This window comes from Bos javanicus, chromosome 9 (genome assembly GCF_032452875.1).
Source record: "Bos javanicus breed banteng chromosome 9, ARS-OSU_banteng_1.0, whole genome shotgun sequence".
NCBI classification, from domain to species: Eukaryota; Metazoa; Chordata; class Mammalia; order Artiodactyla; family Bovidae; genus Bos; species Bos javanicus.
In genome coordinates, this window is record NC_083876.1 from 19,870,906 (window position 1) to 19,889,120 (window position 18,215).

At 42.7% G+C, this 18,215-nt stretch overlaps 1 protein-coding gene across 2 annotated transcripts in view; it reads left to right on the forward strand.

The window, feature by feature from the left end:
• The first annotated feature begins 3,024 nt into the window (after positions 1-3,024).
• The window catches only part of BCKDHB (branched chain keto acid dehydrogenase E1 subunit beta), a 265,216-nt gene continuing 250,025 nt past the window's right edge, over positions 3,025-18,215 (forward strand). Inside the window, exons 1-3 of one of the 2 annotated variants that reach the window (XM_061427286.1) lie at positions 3,025-3,270; positions 11,306-11,383; positions 14,022-14,090. In XM_061427286.1, coding sequence (XP_061283270.1) covers positions 3,075-3,270; positions 11,306-11,383; positions 14,022-14,090 — 343 coding nt within the window. In that variant the 5' untranslated portion in view covers positions 3,025-3,074. The remainder of the gene's footprint in view (positions 3,271-11,305; positions 11,384-14,021; positions 14,091-18,215) is intronic. The other variant, XM_061427287.1, reaches the window with a different exon arrangement.

An 18,215-nucleotide genomic window follows, 5' to 3' on the forward strand; every position in this document is an offset into this window, starting at 1 on the left:
CACATGCTGGGTGAAGAGGTGGGTTAGATCCAAGGTTTGGCTTAAAATAAGTTTCATTAAAACACAGGACCTGGTGCATGGAAGGCTCTGAATACACATGAATAGTAGAAACCAGATTCTTAAAAACTAGAAAGACCCTAAATGTTAAAGTGTTAGTCACTCAGTCATAGCTGACTCTTTGCAACCCCATGGACTGTAGCCTGCTAGGCTCCTCTGTCCATGGAATTCTCCAGGGAACACTGGAATGGGTAGCCATTCCCTTCTCCAGGGGATCTTCTCAACCCAGGGATTGAACCCAGATCTCCTGCATTGCAGGTGAATTCTTTACTGTCTGAGCCATAAATGAAATGAAGCATAGGTTATTTCATTATTTTAGTTTTTATTCATTATTATAGTCTTCATAAAGAGATTCCTTCAATGGTGTTCATCCATTCTGTACTTGACAATCTCCAGTGATATGGAATTTATTACAGTTGGTCCTCCACATCTGTGAGTTTTGTAGCCATGGATGCAACCCAATACAGATCAAAAGTATTTGGGAAAAAAATTCCAAAAAGCAAAACTTTTATTTGCTATACAACAGCAATTTTTATGTAACATTTACCTTGCACTAGTGTTCTTGCCTGGAGAATCCCAGGGATGGGGGAGCCTGGTGGGCTGCCATCTCTGGGGTCGCACAGAGTTGGACACGACTGAAGCGACTTAGCAGCAGCAGGAGGTATTATAAGTAATCTAGAGATGACAAAGTATGAGAGGATGTGCATAGATTATATGCAAATACTGTATCATTTTATATGAGGGGCCTGAGCAACCTTGGATTTTGGTATCCTTGCGGGATTCTGGAATCAATCCCAGGGGGATACTGAAAAACAATCGTACTTCCTAAGACAATGAAAAGAGTCTACTTAGTAAGCTCTTTTTATTCAGCTGGCATTTGCTTCTTTTGTTTCTTGTTCTTTCCTCTGAAATTCATTGAACCGAGTGAAGCTTAGTGTAAACTATGAAGTTTTTGTGATTACAATGTGTATACACTCATTGATCATAGCAAATGTACCACTCTAGTGTGAAATGTTGATAGTAAGGGAGTCTGCCTTTGTGTGAGTGCCAACTATCAGCAAACTGAGAAAACGCAACTTGATTGGCTTTTATCCTTGCTTTTTACCCTCTTTTTTAAAAAATTAATTAAAATTTGACTATATACATGTAATTTTATTTTGTTGCCCCCTCCCCTCATTCAAATAAAAAATACCCTCCACTCACATAAAAATACACAATATAGTGTGCATGCATACACACACACACCATGAAACAGAAGAGGTGACCATAACAACAAAAAAAGACAAGATGAAAACTCCCCAAAAAGTTGAATCTGGGGGGCTTGATAGGAACAATGGAGACATAATTCTGGTGCTCTCTTGAGCAGTTTTAAATTCCTGTCTCCAACCCCCCTCCCCTGGAATAACTGCTACTTCTTTGAAACAGACCACTGTGCTGGGTGACTTGAAGTCTCTTCACTGGAGGACTCATCTCCACGCTGTCAGAGCTGTTCCTGACGATGCTGCCGGGGTCCTTGTTTGAGCAGAGGGCTGCTGCCCACTCATGCTTGTCAAGAGACCTGTTGCCAGACTGCTGCTTGTGCTGTGATACTTCCTTCCAGGACTTCTCCTTGGAGACTAACTGTGTTGGTACTATTTGCAATAAGCTGAGTGATCTATGAACGGGGAAAAAAAAATCTCATCTCTTAACCCCAATCAGAAAACAGGCAGCTGGCGCCTCTCTTTGCCTCTCCTCTCCCCATTTCTTCTCTTCTTTGCTGTTGTTCAGTCGCTAAGTCGTGTCTAACTCTTTGCAACCCCATGAACTGTAGCATGCCAGGCTTCTCTGTCCATTACTATCTCCCCGAGTTTGTTCAAACTCATGTCCATTGAATCAGTGATGCCATCCTCTGTCGCCCCCTTCTCCTCTTGCCCTCAATTTTCCCCAGCATGAGGGTCTTTTCCAATGAGTCAGGTCTTCGCATCAGGTGGCCAAAGTTTCCTTGCAAAACCAAAGATGAGCTGGGTCAGGAATAGCAGAAGGGGAATATGCTTTCCCCTGCTCCTACCCTTGCATTCTTTCCCTTTCTTCTTCAAATTCTGCTTGGGGCCTGTTCTTTTCCACTTTCATCGGATGGAAACACTTTCATTCTTCTCTCTACCATATTTTGCTGTAATGCGTAAATTCATAGATAGAGAAGGTATCCTTTTATTTTTATTTTGAAAGTATACTTTGAAAAACATTTGAGTTTTTAAGAATAAAATTTACAAAGTTGATTATTTTAAATGTAAATTAAGAAGTTCTTAAATTCCCCAGGTCTCTAAGCTAATCAGGTCATTTTCGCTGCACCTGGGCAAAAATGCACCTGGATTCCTATGAAGTGGATTTGCAGGTAAAATAGAAGTTTTACCTCTTTCCCTCTCGTTTAAACCCAGAAAAACAAAATTAATAAAAGAAAATCAATACATACTTATTAAGCACACAGGGAGGGTTTGAATAAACAGCGGAGGCTTACAGCACTGATTCCCGCAGTGTTGTCGAAACCCCAAACTAATAACCAAATACCAATCCATAACCCTTTCCATTTCTTGGAGAATAATAGAGGTAAAGAATGGGAGAGGATAAGAAAGGGTTCAAAAGAAAACATAAATCTTAAGGTGAAAAAGCCATCAGAACCTCACGGCGCACATGACACTAGAAAAAGCAGGAACCCATGCCGAGTGGGGAACTGGCGGACAGGCGTGCGGAACCCCTGATCTCCTTGCGGACCCTACCAGGACTCCACCTCTAGGAACCATCTCATTGGAGCTCACCTGTCAGCTTGCACCCGCCCCAGCCCCCTTTCCGCATGCGCACCACGGTCCAAAGCGACTGGGTCGTCTCGAAGCACGACCCACCCCCCGAATTCCTGGTTCTGATTGGTCCGAGTGGCAGGCCCGCTCCTTAGGTCCAGCCAATGGAAAAGCCGCCTCGGCGCTCCGCCCTCCCGGCTGGCAGCTGGCGGCCCCGCAGCCTGCGAATCCGGGTGGTGAGCCGGGATGGCGGCTGTGGCGGCGTTCGCGGGCTGGCTGCTGCGGCTCCGTGCAGCCGGGGCCGACGGACCCTGGCGTCGGCTGTGTGGCGCGGGGCTGTCGAGGGGCTTCCTGCAGTCCGCCTCGGCCTACGGGGCTGCGGCCCAGAGGCGGCAGGTGGCTCACTTCACTTTCCAGCCTGACCCGGAGCCCGTGGAGTACGGTGAGCGAGGGGCTGCCCTGTCCGCTCCGCTGCAGCCCAGTCTCGCAGGCCCATGCGAGGTCACTGAGGGTGCCGCCCTGCCCGTCCTCGGCGGGGGCCGGCAAGCTGACCTCCTTGCATCGCAGCAGAGTCCCTGCCCTGCTCTCGAGAGTCCGCTACCTGTATGTCTGTGATTTCCTCCTTAGTTCCATGTTCGTGCTTTCGAGAGGCATCTCACTCGAGATGGGTGAGAGGGCGCGCGGGGTGTCCTAGGGCCGGAGAGTGCAGGGGCGTGCTTGGGAACGCCACCTTTTCTCCGCTCTCTTATCCTTGCTTTTTCAAGTCTGCCCCACCCCAGAGTTGTCCCAGCTTGCCCACGGACGTGCCACAAACTACAGGCAGAGAGGTATGTTTAAAGAAAAAAGCAGTCCCTCCTCCCTTTTGTGTTTTTGTTTCCTTTAGTAGAGAAAACAGAGGGACTAAAGTAACTACAGTAATTGGTTTTCCCAAGGTCACAGAACAGCTTCTTCCTAGAGATGCGAAACAGCCATCTTCCTGTCTATCTGGGCCTAGCACTGAGCTTGTGCTGGGCAAGGCTGCCACTTAGCCAAGGAAGGGTAAGCGGTGTGGGTAATGGGCGGAGGAAGACATCGAGTACTTCCAACTGCGGCAAAGAACCGAGCACCTCTCACACCTGGCCTGATGGCAGTTGCATGACTGTTGTAGCTGAGTTTTCTGTAACCTCCGAAAGATCCAGTGCCTATCATCGCAACATTGGGAACAGTAGGAAAACAGTTAACTTTTCCTTGGCTGGCTAATCACTTCTCACATGCTAGAGCCGACTTTTGGGCAAGTGTGTCAGTATTTACTTGTGAGTAATAAAAATAAATATTTATTGAGCGCTAACCACAGGCAGGCCCTGGACAGAGAAATTTACATTCATTCTCTTATTTGATGCTTAGGACAATCTTAAGAGGTAGGTAATCTTTTTTTTCCCCCCTCAGTTTTTCATTTGGGTAGCTGAGATCTTGAGATACTTTGTCCTGGATTACACAGAGAAGTTAGTGGTATAGTGTCGCAGAGTGGGAGACCACTCAAGCAACTTAGCATGCACACAGCTTTGGAATCTAATTATTCAGATTCCAGAGCTTCCATTCTAAACAATGTGCTAAAATTCATGTGGAAACTATTTACTAAGAGGTATTCTGGTTTTGTGAAATAGTAGACACCATAAAGGTGAGCACAATTTTTTCTCACCAACAATATGAACCTTGAATTCTGTCTTCAAAGAAACTAGCCCAATACTTAAGAAATAGCGCAGGTCTTCTTAACCTCCTTCCATAATTATGAAATTACTAAAGCTTGAGTAAAATGATAATAAAATGCTTGTTCTTATTATAAAAATAACAAAAGAATATTACAGATAATTTGAATAATAGAAAAAACAAAAAAGATAATCTCAACACCCACTACTGTAAATATTGCTAATATTTCTGGATGTATCTTTTAGGGATTTCATTCCAATTTAGTGGAATTAAAGAATTCCACTGATAAAATGGGGCTTTCCAGATGGCTCAGTGGTAGAGAATCTGCCTGCCAGTGCAGGAGACATGGGTTGGATTCCTGGGTTGGGAAGATCCCCTGGAAGAGGAAATGGCAACCCACTCCAGTATACTTGCCAGGATAATCCCATGGACACAGGAGCCTAGTGGGCTACAGTCCATAGAGTCATAAAGAGTTGAATACAACTGAGTGAGCACACTAAAATGAATGGGATAAAAATTTCCCATAATTGTAGTTTTAATATAAATACAATTCGCATTATTTAATCAGAAGCATTTCCCCATATTGTTTTTTATAGCTTTCTTTAGAAAAATGTTTTGGGAATTCCCTGGGGGTCCAGTGGTTAGGACTCCATGCTTTGGAATTGGTGTCAGAATTGTGTGTGCTCGTGCACTCACGTGTGCACACACACACACACACTCACTCACTATGGGGTATTTTGTGCTAACTGCACTTTGTTTTGATATGCATTTATTTCATTTCTATTGAATATGTCCCCATATATTTGCTAGATTTCTTTGCACTTGTGGGAATTGAACGTTCCTTGTTTCTGTGTACTTTAAAAGTTTGTACACGGTGCTCTTTTTTCTGTCAGTACTAATGCTACCTACCATTTTTGAGCAGCTATGTATTCCAGGTGGCGGTGTAGACATCAGTCTACAATCCTCCCAGTAACCCTGTTGAGTTAAAGAGCATTATGCTCATTTCACAGATGAGAAAATTGAGGCTTAGAGATGTTGGTGGCTCGCCCAAGTCTGCTAAGTAGCAGACCAAGAATTTGAACCCAGATGTGTCTAACTCCAAAGCCTCCTATACAAATGTTGTACTAATGTTTTGTGTGGTAAAGATACTAATGAATATATTTATTCTCTCTCTGCCTTAATATATTGTTATCTCTCTGACTTTCATTTGTGCTGCAAATAATGTTTATTCTTTTGATTATTTTGACACATGAAAGGGCCTCCCTAAATAGAGTGGTGGTCACAGTGGACTCTGAGGAGGTGACATTTAAACTGTACTGTAAAGAAAGGTAAAGGAATCACTTCTGCAAGGACCAGAGAGCAAGTTTGTTTTCCAGGAAGAAACAAGGGCAAGCAAGGGTGAAGTCTCTGGGGTGGGGTGAGTTTGTGCTGTAGGACCCGAGAAAGCCACTGTGGTTGGGATGTTCTGAGTAGGGGATGGTAGGCAGCTCTCAAAGGTCAAGTGTAGAAGGAAGAGTCCTTGTATTGTGGGGATGAGGGTGTTCTTTCAAGTACAGTAAGTCCCCAAAGTACCAATGAATTCTGTTCTGAGAGCATGTGCGAAGTTGTTTGTTGGTAAGTCCAACCAAGTTAGCCTAGGTACCCAGCTAACTCAGTCTACTATATGGTACTGTACTGTAATAGGGTTATAATCTGTTCACATCTTTGAAAGTTCACAGCTTGAAGGTTCACATGTAGGGGACTTACTGTTTTAGAACTTTTAGTGTTGGGAACAATATAAATAACAAGAGGTTAGAAAGCATAAAGTTTATATGAGGAACAGGAATTAGTGAGTTTATTTGGAGGAGAATGGGAAGGGGTAGGAAATAAGTTTGGAAAAGTAAATGGAGGTGCCAGGCACCAGTAATTGCAGGGATTATCTTATTGAGTGGGGGAGGGAAGGTTAACCAGTGCAGAGTAGACAGTCCATAAATATTGGACATTTGATAGTAGTTATCTCACTGAATTCTCACAGTCGTCCTACATATTAGATAGTATTATCCATGTTTTGTAGCAAAGGAAGCTGAATGTCAGTAAAGTAGCCTTCCCAGAGTCACACAGGGAGTAGCTGGCATACCATGGTCTCAGGTGCTTTAGCTCTGTGGATTGTCTCTGTCTCCCTTCCGTGCTGCAAAGGGAATAGTTGCTCAGAATAACTGAGTGCTGCTCATCAGACTGGTACTGCAGCATCACCTTCCCTCACTCCCCTTTGCCCGGAATTGTCTTTGACGTGTGACATTGGTAGAATTTTTTTCCCTGCTCCATTCCTTTGTTTTTAAGTGGTTGATGAACAATTTGCTCTGTGTATTTTTTAATTTTTAAGAAACAGCCTCATAGGTTTATTTGCTCAGCCATTCACTCAGCAGATACTTACTGAGCACTTGTTACATGTTAGATACTGTTGTAAGGTCTGAGCACGTTGCTATGATCAAAGGCACTAAGAACCCCTGCCCTCTTGGAGTTTATGTTCTATTATGTCCCTTACATCCTGCCAGCATGCCACTTTATTTTTGTAGCAATGATAATGACCTGGCTTATTTTTTATTTACAATTAAAATATTTTTTATTCCCTTCCGGTATGGTTTAATTCAGAATATTGAATATAGTTCCCTGTGCTATACAGTCTATTTTATATATAGTAGTTCAATCTGCTAATCTCAGACTCCTGATTTATTGCCTCCTCCATCTTTGGTAACCATAAGTTTTGTTTTCTATGTCTGTGAGTCTGTTTCTATTTTGTAAATAAGTTCATTTGTAGCATATTTTAGATTCCACATATAACTGATAACATGATATTTGTCTTTTTTTTTTCCCTGACTTAATTGGGCTTTCCTGGTGGCTCAGGTGGTAAAAGATTCTTCCTGCAGTGAGGGAGAACCAGGTTCGATCCCTGGGTCAGGAAGATCCCCTATAGAAAGAAATGGCAACCCACTCCAGTATTCTTGCCTGGAAAATCCCATGGACAGAGGAGCCTGGCGGGCTACAATTCATGGGGTTACAAAGAGTCGGACACAACTGAGCTTTGAACTCTGACTTAATTCACTTAGTATTATATTATTATAATCTCTAGGTTGATCCATGTTTCTGAAAACAGCATTATTTCATTCCTTTTTTATGGATGAGTACTATTCCATTGTGTATATGTACCGTATCTTCTTTATCCATTTGTCTGTTGATGGACATTTAGATTGCTTCCAGGTCTTGGCTATTGTAAATAGCGCTGCAGTGAACACTGGATTACAAGTATATTTTCGAATTAGAGTTTTCTTTGGATATATGCCAAGGAATGGGATTGTAGGATCATATGGTAGCTCTAATTTTAGTTTTTTAAGGGACTTGATACTGTTTTCTAGTGTGGGTTACATCCCCACCATCAGTGTTGGGCGGGGGGTTCCTTTTCTCCACACCCTCTCCAGCATTTATTTGTAGATGTTTTAATGATGGCCATTCTGACCAGTGTGAGGTAATATCTCATTGTAATTTTGATGTGCATTTCTCTAATAATTAGTGAAACTGACCATCTTTTCTTTTGCCTCTTGGCCAGATGATGACCTGTTTTTCATTTTTTTTAAATTTTATTTTATTTTTAAACTTTACATAATTGTATTATTTTTGCCAAATATCAAAATGAATCCACCTGTTTTTCATGATGTTCTATTTCAGACAGTTTTGAGTAAGCAGCTCTGAGTGAGTGAGTGAAAGTCACTCAGTCGAATCCAACTCTGTGACCCGGTGGACTATACAGTCCATGGAATTCTCCAGGCCAGAATACTGGAGTGGGTAGCCTTTCCCTTCTCCAGGGGATCTTCCCAACCCAGGAATCGAACCGAGGTCTCCCACATTGTAGGCAGATTCTTTACCAGCTGAGCCACAAAGGAAGCAGCTCTGATCTAACCATAAAACACTGTTTTACGAGGATACCCTTTAGCTTTCATCTTTGGCTTGGGAAATTGCACTGCTGTGTATATTTAAGTTTGTTTTGTTATAACTTTTTATCTTAGGAAAGAAGAGTCATCAGTCCAGCTTTGAAATTTTGCAGCCAGTTAATGATACTGGTAATTGTGTGATTTGACAACTGGATTTAATAATTTTGTAGTGGTGTTCAGAAACCCTTTTCTTTTCTTTTTTTAAAAGTCTTTCCAGTGGCACAGCTCTGATTAGATATGGTCAGTGTATGCTTATCTTATCAGGAGGGAAGATTAGGCATACTTTATCAATAGTTTTTGCTGTCACCTCCAGGAAAATAAGTAATTCTAAGGAAAATAAATATTTAAATGATATTACCTCTGAATAACTTGTGATTTCTTTCTGACTCATCCATAAATCATACTGCATATTTAAAAAGAATCAAAAGTAAATATTGCTCTATTAAAAATTGTCATTTAAAGCTTTTAAAACCATCCAGTAGAAGAGTAGTTAATCTAAAACCCCAAAATTCTGATTCTGTTCAGAAAACTAAGTATTCAGGAGTGAAAGATTATGTGTTCATATGGAAATATAACCTTTAAATACCCTTACCTGTAAATTGTTTTCATATAAGATGAGCAAATTCTTTGTGGTTATCAAGCAATACTGTCCATATTCACCCTTGGAGACTTGCCAAGCTGCAGTTCACTGAGATATCTTAGGGGCATTCAGTATTAATTCAAATGATCAGCAGACTTGAAATAAATACTACCATAGTTGTTTAGGCATTTTCATTCTCCCTAGAGTCTTAGCTGTGAAAATCCTCATAGATTTTCATAGATAAAAATTTTACTTTAGGAAATGTTTGAAAGAGGAGAAGGAGTGGGAATGTCATGGTGGTTGAGAAAACAGTTTACCCTAAACCATCATCATCTGATACCCAGCATCAGTCAAATCTTCCAAGAATTTTTCTAGAATGGAGAAAAGGATTTAAGCAAAGTACCTATTAAATGATTTATTCTTAGCCTGAAGAAGAATAACTTGTGAGGTAATTATGGACATGGAGTGTGATGGTGATATGACAACAATTTCTTGAATAAATTCCTATTCTCCACACCAGAAATATGAGTAGAAACAGGCTTTATTATGGGCTCAGAAGGCAGCGGGGCAGATCTGATTGAGTATTTGTTGTTCAGTCGCTGAGTTGTGTCTGACTCTTTGTGACCCCATGGACTGCAGCACACCAGGCTTCCCTGTCCTTCACTGTCTCTTGGAGGTTGCTCAAACCTGTGTGCATTGAGTCGGTGATCATACAGACTGTCATTCAGCAGTGTGGAAGGGATCAGAGAGATGTGTGAGTCCAGAGCTGGACAGAGAATCAGAAGGCTGGGTGTCAATGGAAGATGGCAAATTGGAGGTGTCCTGAGTCAGAGCCTGCTGTGGAGCCAGGCTGTTCTGGGGATAGGTCTCCAGGAAAAGGACAGGTGACCAGGGTCTCATGGCTGCAGGTTGAAGGCAACAGCAGTTGCTGTTGTGATCCAGCCTGGGAATTAGACCTTGGCTTTGAGGACACACAGGCAGCTGCAGTTCACAGAATTTAGGTGGGCCAGTGGTTGGGGAATAAGCAGCAGGCATTGGAATTTGATAACTGCATGGCTATGGATTAAGGTGCATGGATCAGGCACTGACATGAAGACAGTGGTGGTTTAGTTGCTAAGTCATGTCCAACTCTTGCAACCCCATGGACTGTAGCCTGCCAGGCTCCTTCCTCTTTCCATGGGGATTCTCCAGGCAAGAATACTGGAGTGGATTGCCATTTCCTTCTCCAGGGGATCTTCCTGACCCAGGAATTGAACCCGGGTCTCCTTCATTGCAGGCAGATTCTTTATCAACTGAGCTACGAAGACAGAGCTTGAGCATCAGAGAAGACATGGGCAGAAAGGAACTTTTTTTTGCTCTGAGTTGTGTTTTCACAGATGATTTGACCCTAAATTTCTAGGAAGACCATGGGCACTGGGCAGCACTGAGGCTTAAATCAAAGCTCTAAAATCATGATTATTTCTGAATTCTGACATTTGGAACTTTATCAAATAAAGCTTCATACCATTCAGAATAATGGCCAAGGTCAACGTGAAGCACAGAGACACAGTCCAGAGTCTAACAAAAGTCAGCTAGTATTTATTCAGTGCTCACTGGTCATGCACTCTTCACTGTTCTGTGCATTTATTGTTCCATTTAATCATCTTAACAGCCCATTTAGGGGGATAGAGATTGGCTGACAGAGATTCTACTTGAGCAATAAGATAATAGGAAGGACCAAGGCATGGGATTGTAGAGTTATCCAAACAGTTCTGGGCGCTGAAGTTCTTTTAGCCTTTCTCATTGTTTATGGTCCATGGCTATTTGCTCTTATTGGCACATTTAACACATGCCATTGGTCATGTGTATTTGTTATGACCTATGTTCCTAAAACCCATCCAGGGCATCTTCCCAGACCCCTCCCACTCTGCTTGCTTCTCTATACTGACTTTGCTTACCTTTTATTTATGTGGACACATATTTGTTCAACTTTATTGTATTCTTTCTTTCTTTTTTTTTTTTTAGTAGTTGTTTTTAAATTGTTTATTATGTTTCAGTTTTGGCTCCTCAACAAGCATCTTAAAGTTGTATTGCTTTTATATCTTCCACAGAGACCTTACCATGGTAAATAATCCAGTAAATTTGTGTAATATATTCCATGCTTTCCTTTCTACCTTGGCTTTAATCAAAGTTTAATTGACTGTTAAAAAACTGATTATTTTTTATGTAATAATACATGATTTTTTCTTTTTTAAAAATTTTCACAGGGCAGACTCAGAAAATGAATCTCTTCCAGGCAGTAACAAGTGCCTTAGATAACTCATTGGCCAAAGATCCTACGGCAGGTAAACTTCCTTGGTGCTTGACTGTGGTTGTTGTTGTTTAGTTGCTAAGTCATGTCCGACTGTTTTGCAACCCTATGGACTGTAGCCCACCTGACTCCCCTGTCCATGGGATTTCCCAGTCAAGAATACTGGCGTGGGTTGCCATTTCTTTCTCCAGGGGATCTTTCTGACCCAGGGATCGAACCCTCGTCTTCTGCATTGGCAGGCAGATTTGTTACTGCTAAGCCACCAGGGAAGCCCTGCTTGACTATGGTAGTTGTGTTAATTCAGAATTGAAGATTTGCTGTAAATGTTTGTCTGGAGCTCAATGGATAGCATTATATCTACTTGAAATTAAAAAAAAAAATTTATTATTATTATTTTTTTTTTTACTTTACAATATTGTATTGGTTTTGCCATACATCAACATGCATCCGCCACGGGTGTACACATGTTCCCCATCCTGAACCCCGCTCCCACCTCCCTCCCCATACCATCCCTCTGGGTCATCCCAGTGCACCAGCCCCAAGCTTCCTGTATCTTGCGTCGAACCTGGACTGGCAATTCATTTCTTATATGATATTATACGTGTTTTAATGCCATTCTCCCAAATCATTCCCTGCCCCCCCAACCCCCCCCCCCCCCCCCGCCCCCAGCACAGAGTCCAAAAGACTGTTCTATACATCTGTGTCTCTTTTGCTGTCTCGCATACAGGGTCATCGTTACCATCTTTCTAAATTCCATATATATGCGTTAGTATACTGTATTGGTGTTTTTCTTTCTGGCTTACTTCACTCTGTATAATAGGCTCCAGTGTCATCCACCTCATTAGAACTGATTCAAATGTATTCTTTTTAATGCCTGAGTAATACTCCATTGTGTCTATGTACCACAGCTTTCTTATCCATTCATCTGCTGATGGACATCTAGGTTGCTTCCTTGAAATTTTTACAAGACCTGAACAAATGCTTAAGGCTAAATAATCAAATTATGATATTAAACACATTTTTATCCTCTTATTATGAATTAGTTCTCATGTATATCTGACCCTGACATTATTAAATTAATTTTTTTCCATGGTATGTGTGGTCCTGATAATACATTAACATAATACCTTTTAAAATATGTGCTGTTGTTTGTCTAGCATATAGAAAAAGTGGAAAATACCACTTTGTTCAGCTATCTATTTATTGATATAAAATTAAAGTTTAGTTCTGTGCTTTCCTTTGGCATACATTATCATTCAACTTGTAAGATTTTTTTTGGAAAATAACTTTAATATTAATAATTAACTTTATGAGTACCTTATCTTACTAAATTATTGATATAAAAAGAGTTGTGCTGCTGTGCGTTTTCTAAATTAGATTGACTTGGCTTTATATGTATATTTAGTATACCTTGGGTTTCCCCTTGAGAATCTCAGTTTTTAAGGTCAAGTGGAAAGCAGGTTAGTTTTTAGGAGAAGTGAGAGCTGGACTTGCTTTGTTTTGAAACAGAATGACTGATATAGTCATGTAGATAAGGGTGAGTTATTTTCTTGAGGTCTTTGGAGCTGGTGAGGTGCATTAATGGGACTAGAATTCAGCTTTGTGAACATCCCCTTATTCAGTTTAATTTGCCTTGCCTACGTAGCACCCCTGAGTTTTCACCAGAACGATTCTTTGCCTTGCTCTTTACATTCCATTTTACTTGCAGTCTATGTCACTTTCCTGCTACTGCTAAGTCACTTCAGTCGTGTCCAACTCTGTGCCACCCCATAGATGGCAGCCCACCAGGCTCCCCTGTCCCCGGGATTCTCCAGGCAAGAACATTGGAGTGGGTTGCCATTTCCTTCTCCACTTTCCTACTTGTCACTATTCTCTCAGCTTGAAATGCTGTTCTTTCAGCTTCTTCAAATTGCTGACTCTCATTGTATATGGTATATTAGAAAAAAAAAAGAAAATCAGGGGACTTCCCTGGTGGTCCAGTGGTTAAGACTTCGCCTTTCAATGCAGGGGGTGCGGGTTAGATCCCAGATTGGAAAGCCAAGATCCCATATGCCTTGCAACAAAAGAACCAAAAACATAAAAACAGAAGCAATATTATAACAAATTCAATTAAAGACTTGAAAAATGATCCACAGGATTCTTTAAAAAAGGGAGGGGGAATCATTAACCTCCCCCCCCCTCCCCGCCCAAGCCAGTAGAAACACCCCTCAAAAGCCACTGCCCAAGGGACATATAAGCCTAGAGTGTGAGTCACAGTTCTGCCTCTTGCTTTCTGGCTTGTTAAGTTACTTGACTACTTTTCTGACCTCATTTCCTTCATGGGTGAAACAAGGTGAGGTTCCAGATTAGTGTTTCTTTCACAACGGAGGATCCTCCCCGTGCACTTCACACTGTCTGGAGACCCTGTTGGCTGTTACCACTCTGTGCGGTCAGCAGCCCACCCACTGCACGGAGACCAGGCGTGTTGCTCTGTGCCTACAATGCACAGGACAGGCCACTATGACAGAAGGATCATCCAGTCCAAAGTGTCACTAAGGTCTAAATTGGCAAACCTTGCTTTAGATCTCGGGATCCATTTCTGTTTTCTAATTTCGTACGTAGACACTTACATTACTTATTGTTAGACTCATTTAGGAATGATTAGATACAACATGTTCTTTATTATTTTTCAGTAATATTTGGTGAAGACGTTGCCTTTGGTGGAGTCTTTAGATGTACTGTCGGCTTGCGAGACAAGTATGGTAAGTTAGTATCCTTATATATGAACAGTATTCCTGTAGAGTTGACACATCTTGGCAGTACAAAGTATGCCTGTTAAAATGTTTGCCATGTCCTTATTGCATCATCAGATTCCTTTTGTCTCCACAGCCACCTCCAGACTCCTTTGGCCTAAGTTTCACTAAATGTGTTCTAACTGTAGCTTCCCTCTGGTCTAGTTCATATTCTGTGTATTATAGATTCCAAAGTATTCTACATTAAGTGTATTGTTTGTCGTGTCATTCATACATCTGGGAATCTTCAACCTCTTATTGCTGCCCTGCCTTTGCCAGTTTCAGTCCCATTCAAAGTTCTGCCCTATTGGTCACTGCTAATAGATTTCATCTTTTATTATGTGCATTAGGATTCTCCAGAGAAATCAAACCATTAGGATATACCTATGTGTGAGTAGGTGTGTGTGTGTGTATAAAATATACCTGTATATGTATATATTTTTATATCTATATGTGCTGTAGTGTGCTCAGTCGCTTCAGTCATGTCCAGCTCTCTGACCCCATGGACCTTAGTTCGCCAGGCTCCTCTGTCCATGGGATTTTCTGAGCAAGAATATTGGAGTGTGTTTCCATGCCTTCCTCCAGGGGACCTTCAGGACTCAGAGATCTCCTGTATCTTCTGCAATGCAGGTGGATTTTTTTTTTTTTTTTTTTGCCTCTGAGCCTCTGGGGACGCCCCATCTGTATCTATGTTTATACCTGTACATACTTCCCAGATGGTGCTAGTGGTAAAGAACCCGCCTGCTAATGCAGGAGACATGAGAGACACGGGCTCGATCCCTGGGTTGGGAAGATGCCCTGGAGGAGGAAATGGCAACCCATTCCAGTATTTTTGCCTGGAGAATCCCTTGGACAGAAGAGTCACCGGTTACGGTCCATAGGGTTACAAAAAGTCAGACAGGACTGAGGCGGCTTAGCACAATACATAGATCTATATTGAGAGAGCGAGAATCAGAGATCTATATTTTAAGGAATTGGCTCACACCATTGTGGGGCTCACAACTCAGAAATCTGTAGGGCAAGCCAGCTGACTAGAAAACCAAGCAGTCTTCAGGACAAATTTCTTCTGGTTTGGGAAACCTTAGTCTTTCCCTTTAAGGCCTTCAAGTGATTGGATGAAGCCCATCCACATTAAGAAGGATAATCTGGTTTACTTAGATGTTAATCACGTCTAAAAATATCTTCCCAGAGTATCTAGACTGGTATCTGACAGCCGGGCCATATCACCTAGCCAGCTGGACACCTGTTATTAAGCATTGCAGCATCCTTTCACGTTTCATCCCCGCCAGTCAGTATCTTCTGCCTGGCACGTGATCCATTTCTGCCCATTGCTATCGCTTACTTCATTCAACTCAGAGTTAAAGCCATCAGAGGAGGCATACTGGCCCATTCCAACATCCTCACAGCAGATTTGCTCTGTAAGGCATGTGTTCCAACGCCTTGCTGTTGCGCTGCCTTCCTTGGAGGCGCTTTGACCTTTCGTCTGTTTCCTCAGTCTTATCTAATCTGGAAATCAAAGCAGTTGAGTTTGGGTAGGAGTTGACACTTGCCTTCCTTCTGGCCTTTACCACTGCCCTGTAAAGCTCATGTGGGTGGGAAAAGGAGTGAGGGGCTTTAAGATTTTTTTTTCCTCCCAGTTGTTCCTTCTTGTTCCCCTCTTCCTCTGATGTTATACTTGCATCCAGGAAACCCTAGCTGAATCCAGGAAATCAAGTGTTCCATCCCACTTGTCAGGAGCTCTCAGGTAGTTCTTTCCCCTTCCCTTTACACCAGTTTGGTTTGGGTCCTGTCCCTCTCTGCTTTCTCCTCGCTGTCTATTTTAATAGAGTCGAGATTGCTGGTTGCATCTCAGCCATCTCAAACTATCTCAATTAGCCCCAGCTAATTCTGACTGCTAGAGACTTTAGATCTTCAAAAAGAAATCAAAGGGACTTCCCTGCTGGTTCAGTGGTTGGAAATTTGCCTCCCAATCAGGGGATGTGGGTTCCATTCCTGATTGGGAAACTAAAAGTCCACATGCTGTGGGGCAGCTAAGCCCTGTGCACTGCGACCGCTGAAGCCTGCAGGCTCTAAGAGCCCGTGCTCTGTACCAGGGGAAACCTGTGTCCTGCAACTAGAGGAAGCCCTCACCCTGCAAAGAAGACCCAGTGTAGCCAAACAAACAAACAAAAAAAATAGAAACCTTTATGCATTTGCTTTCTAAATGCATATGCATTATAGGAAATTTGCAAGATGTAGAAAAGCATAATGGAGAAGGCAATGGCACCCTACTCCAGTACTCTTGCCTGGGAAATCCCATGGACGGAGGAGCCTGGTAGGCTTGCAGTCCATGGGGTCGCTAAGAGTCGGACACGACTGAGCGACTTCACTTTCACTTTCCACTTTCATGCATTGGAGAAGGAAATGGCAACCCACTCCAGTGTTCTTGCCTGGAGAATCCCAGGGACGGGGAGCCTGGTAGGCTGCCGTCTATGGGGTCACACAGAGTCGGACACGACTGAAGCGACTTAGCAGCAGCAGCAGAAAAGCATAAAGAAGAAAATAAAAATTGCCCAAACCAGCAGAGAGAAACTCGAGAAAACCACTATACATATCTTGATATTATATACACTTCAAGGACATATTTGAATATATTTATATATATTAACTAATATTTAAAGTGTAGAATTAGACTTTTTTTTTCCTTAGGATTTTTGACTCTGTTTACATTGCCCATCTGTTGTTGCTTGCTGTCTGTTTTGTCCAGTAGAGACCTTAGCATATTAATCACGTGTGTGTGCGTGCGTGCCTGCTCAGTCGCTCAGTCGTGACTCTTTGCAACCCTATGGACTATGGCCCTCCAGATTTTTCTGTCCATGGGATTCTCCAGGCAAGAATACTGGAGTGGGTTGCCATTTCCTTCTCCAGGGGATTTTCCAGACCCAGGGATTGAACTGGCGTCTCCTGTATCTGCTGCATTGCAGACGCATTCTTTACTGCTGAGCCACCAGGGAAGCCTAGCGTATTAATCATAGTTGTTTTAAATCCCCAGTCTGATAATTCCAGCATCCTTGCCACATCTGGTTCTGATGCCTGTGCTGTCTCTTCAAACTGTGCTTTTTGCCTTTTGGTGTGCCTTGTCATTCTTCCCTTGTTAGCCAGACGTGATGCATTGGGTAAAAGGAACTGCTGTAAATAGGCCTTTAGGAATGAGGTGGTGAGGTGTTCGTGGGGTAAGGGACAGTGTTCTGTAATCCTCTGATTTGGTTTGTCTTTTAAGTGAGCCTGTGCCCTTGGACCATGAGTTTCCCAAATGTTTCTCAGCTTTTTCTCTCCACCTCTGGTAGAACTGGGTGGCTAGAGAGAGCGGGAGTTGGGTCTTTTCCTGCCTTGAGGTCAGCTGGGTTCTGATGCTACACAGGCGTTTGGGCTGTGCTTAACTAGCAGGTTTTACTTGAAATGGGAGTGGTTCAGAATGGTTCCTTGTTTACTTCGCCTACTGGAGGCAAGAGGGGATTTTCTCTGACATTTACTATGGAAACCTGATCAAGCTCCTGAAGGGAAACTTCACAAAATTGTAGGGGGACCCCCTATGACTGGGTCTTCTGAGTTTTTAGCTCTCAGACTTGTCCTCACGAAGCTCCAACAGTTCCTCAGCTACAGCCCAGGTTTCCCACCCCGCTTCTGGTCTCTGCTCTGCACAGTCGAGAGTCCCTGTATTCACTGATCTGCTCTCCATTCTTGGGGATAGCCGTTTGCTCTGTGCCCTTGCTTCTCTAGCGGGTCCAGGAAAAGTTGTTGATTTTACAGCGTGTTCCGCTTTTTACTTCCTGTGAGGAAGGCTTGGCGACTTCCAAGCTTCTTCCGAATTTCCATCTCCAGTCCAGACCTCGGGCCTGAGCGCCACCTCTGTGTGTACTGCCCCTCACCCCACTGCAGTCTTCACCTGGGTGTTCCCGTCACTTCAGCCTCAGCACTTCCAAGCTCATGTTTGCAAACTCAGCTGAATTTATTATGTTCTCCCAGAAAATCCACGCCTCCTCCTACATTTCTTAGCAAATATACCATCGTCCACTTGGTTACTTAAGCCGGAAAACTGAGGAGGTCCTAGTCTCT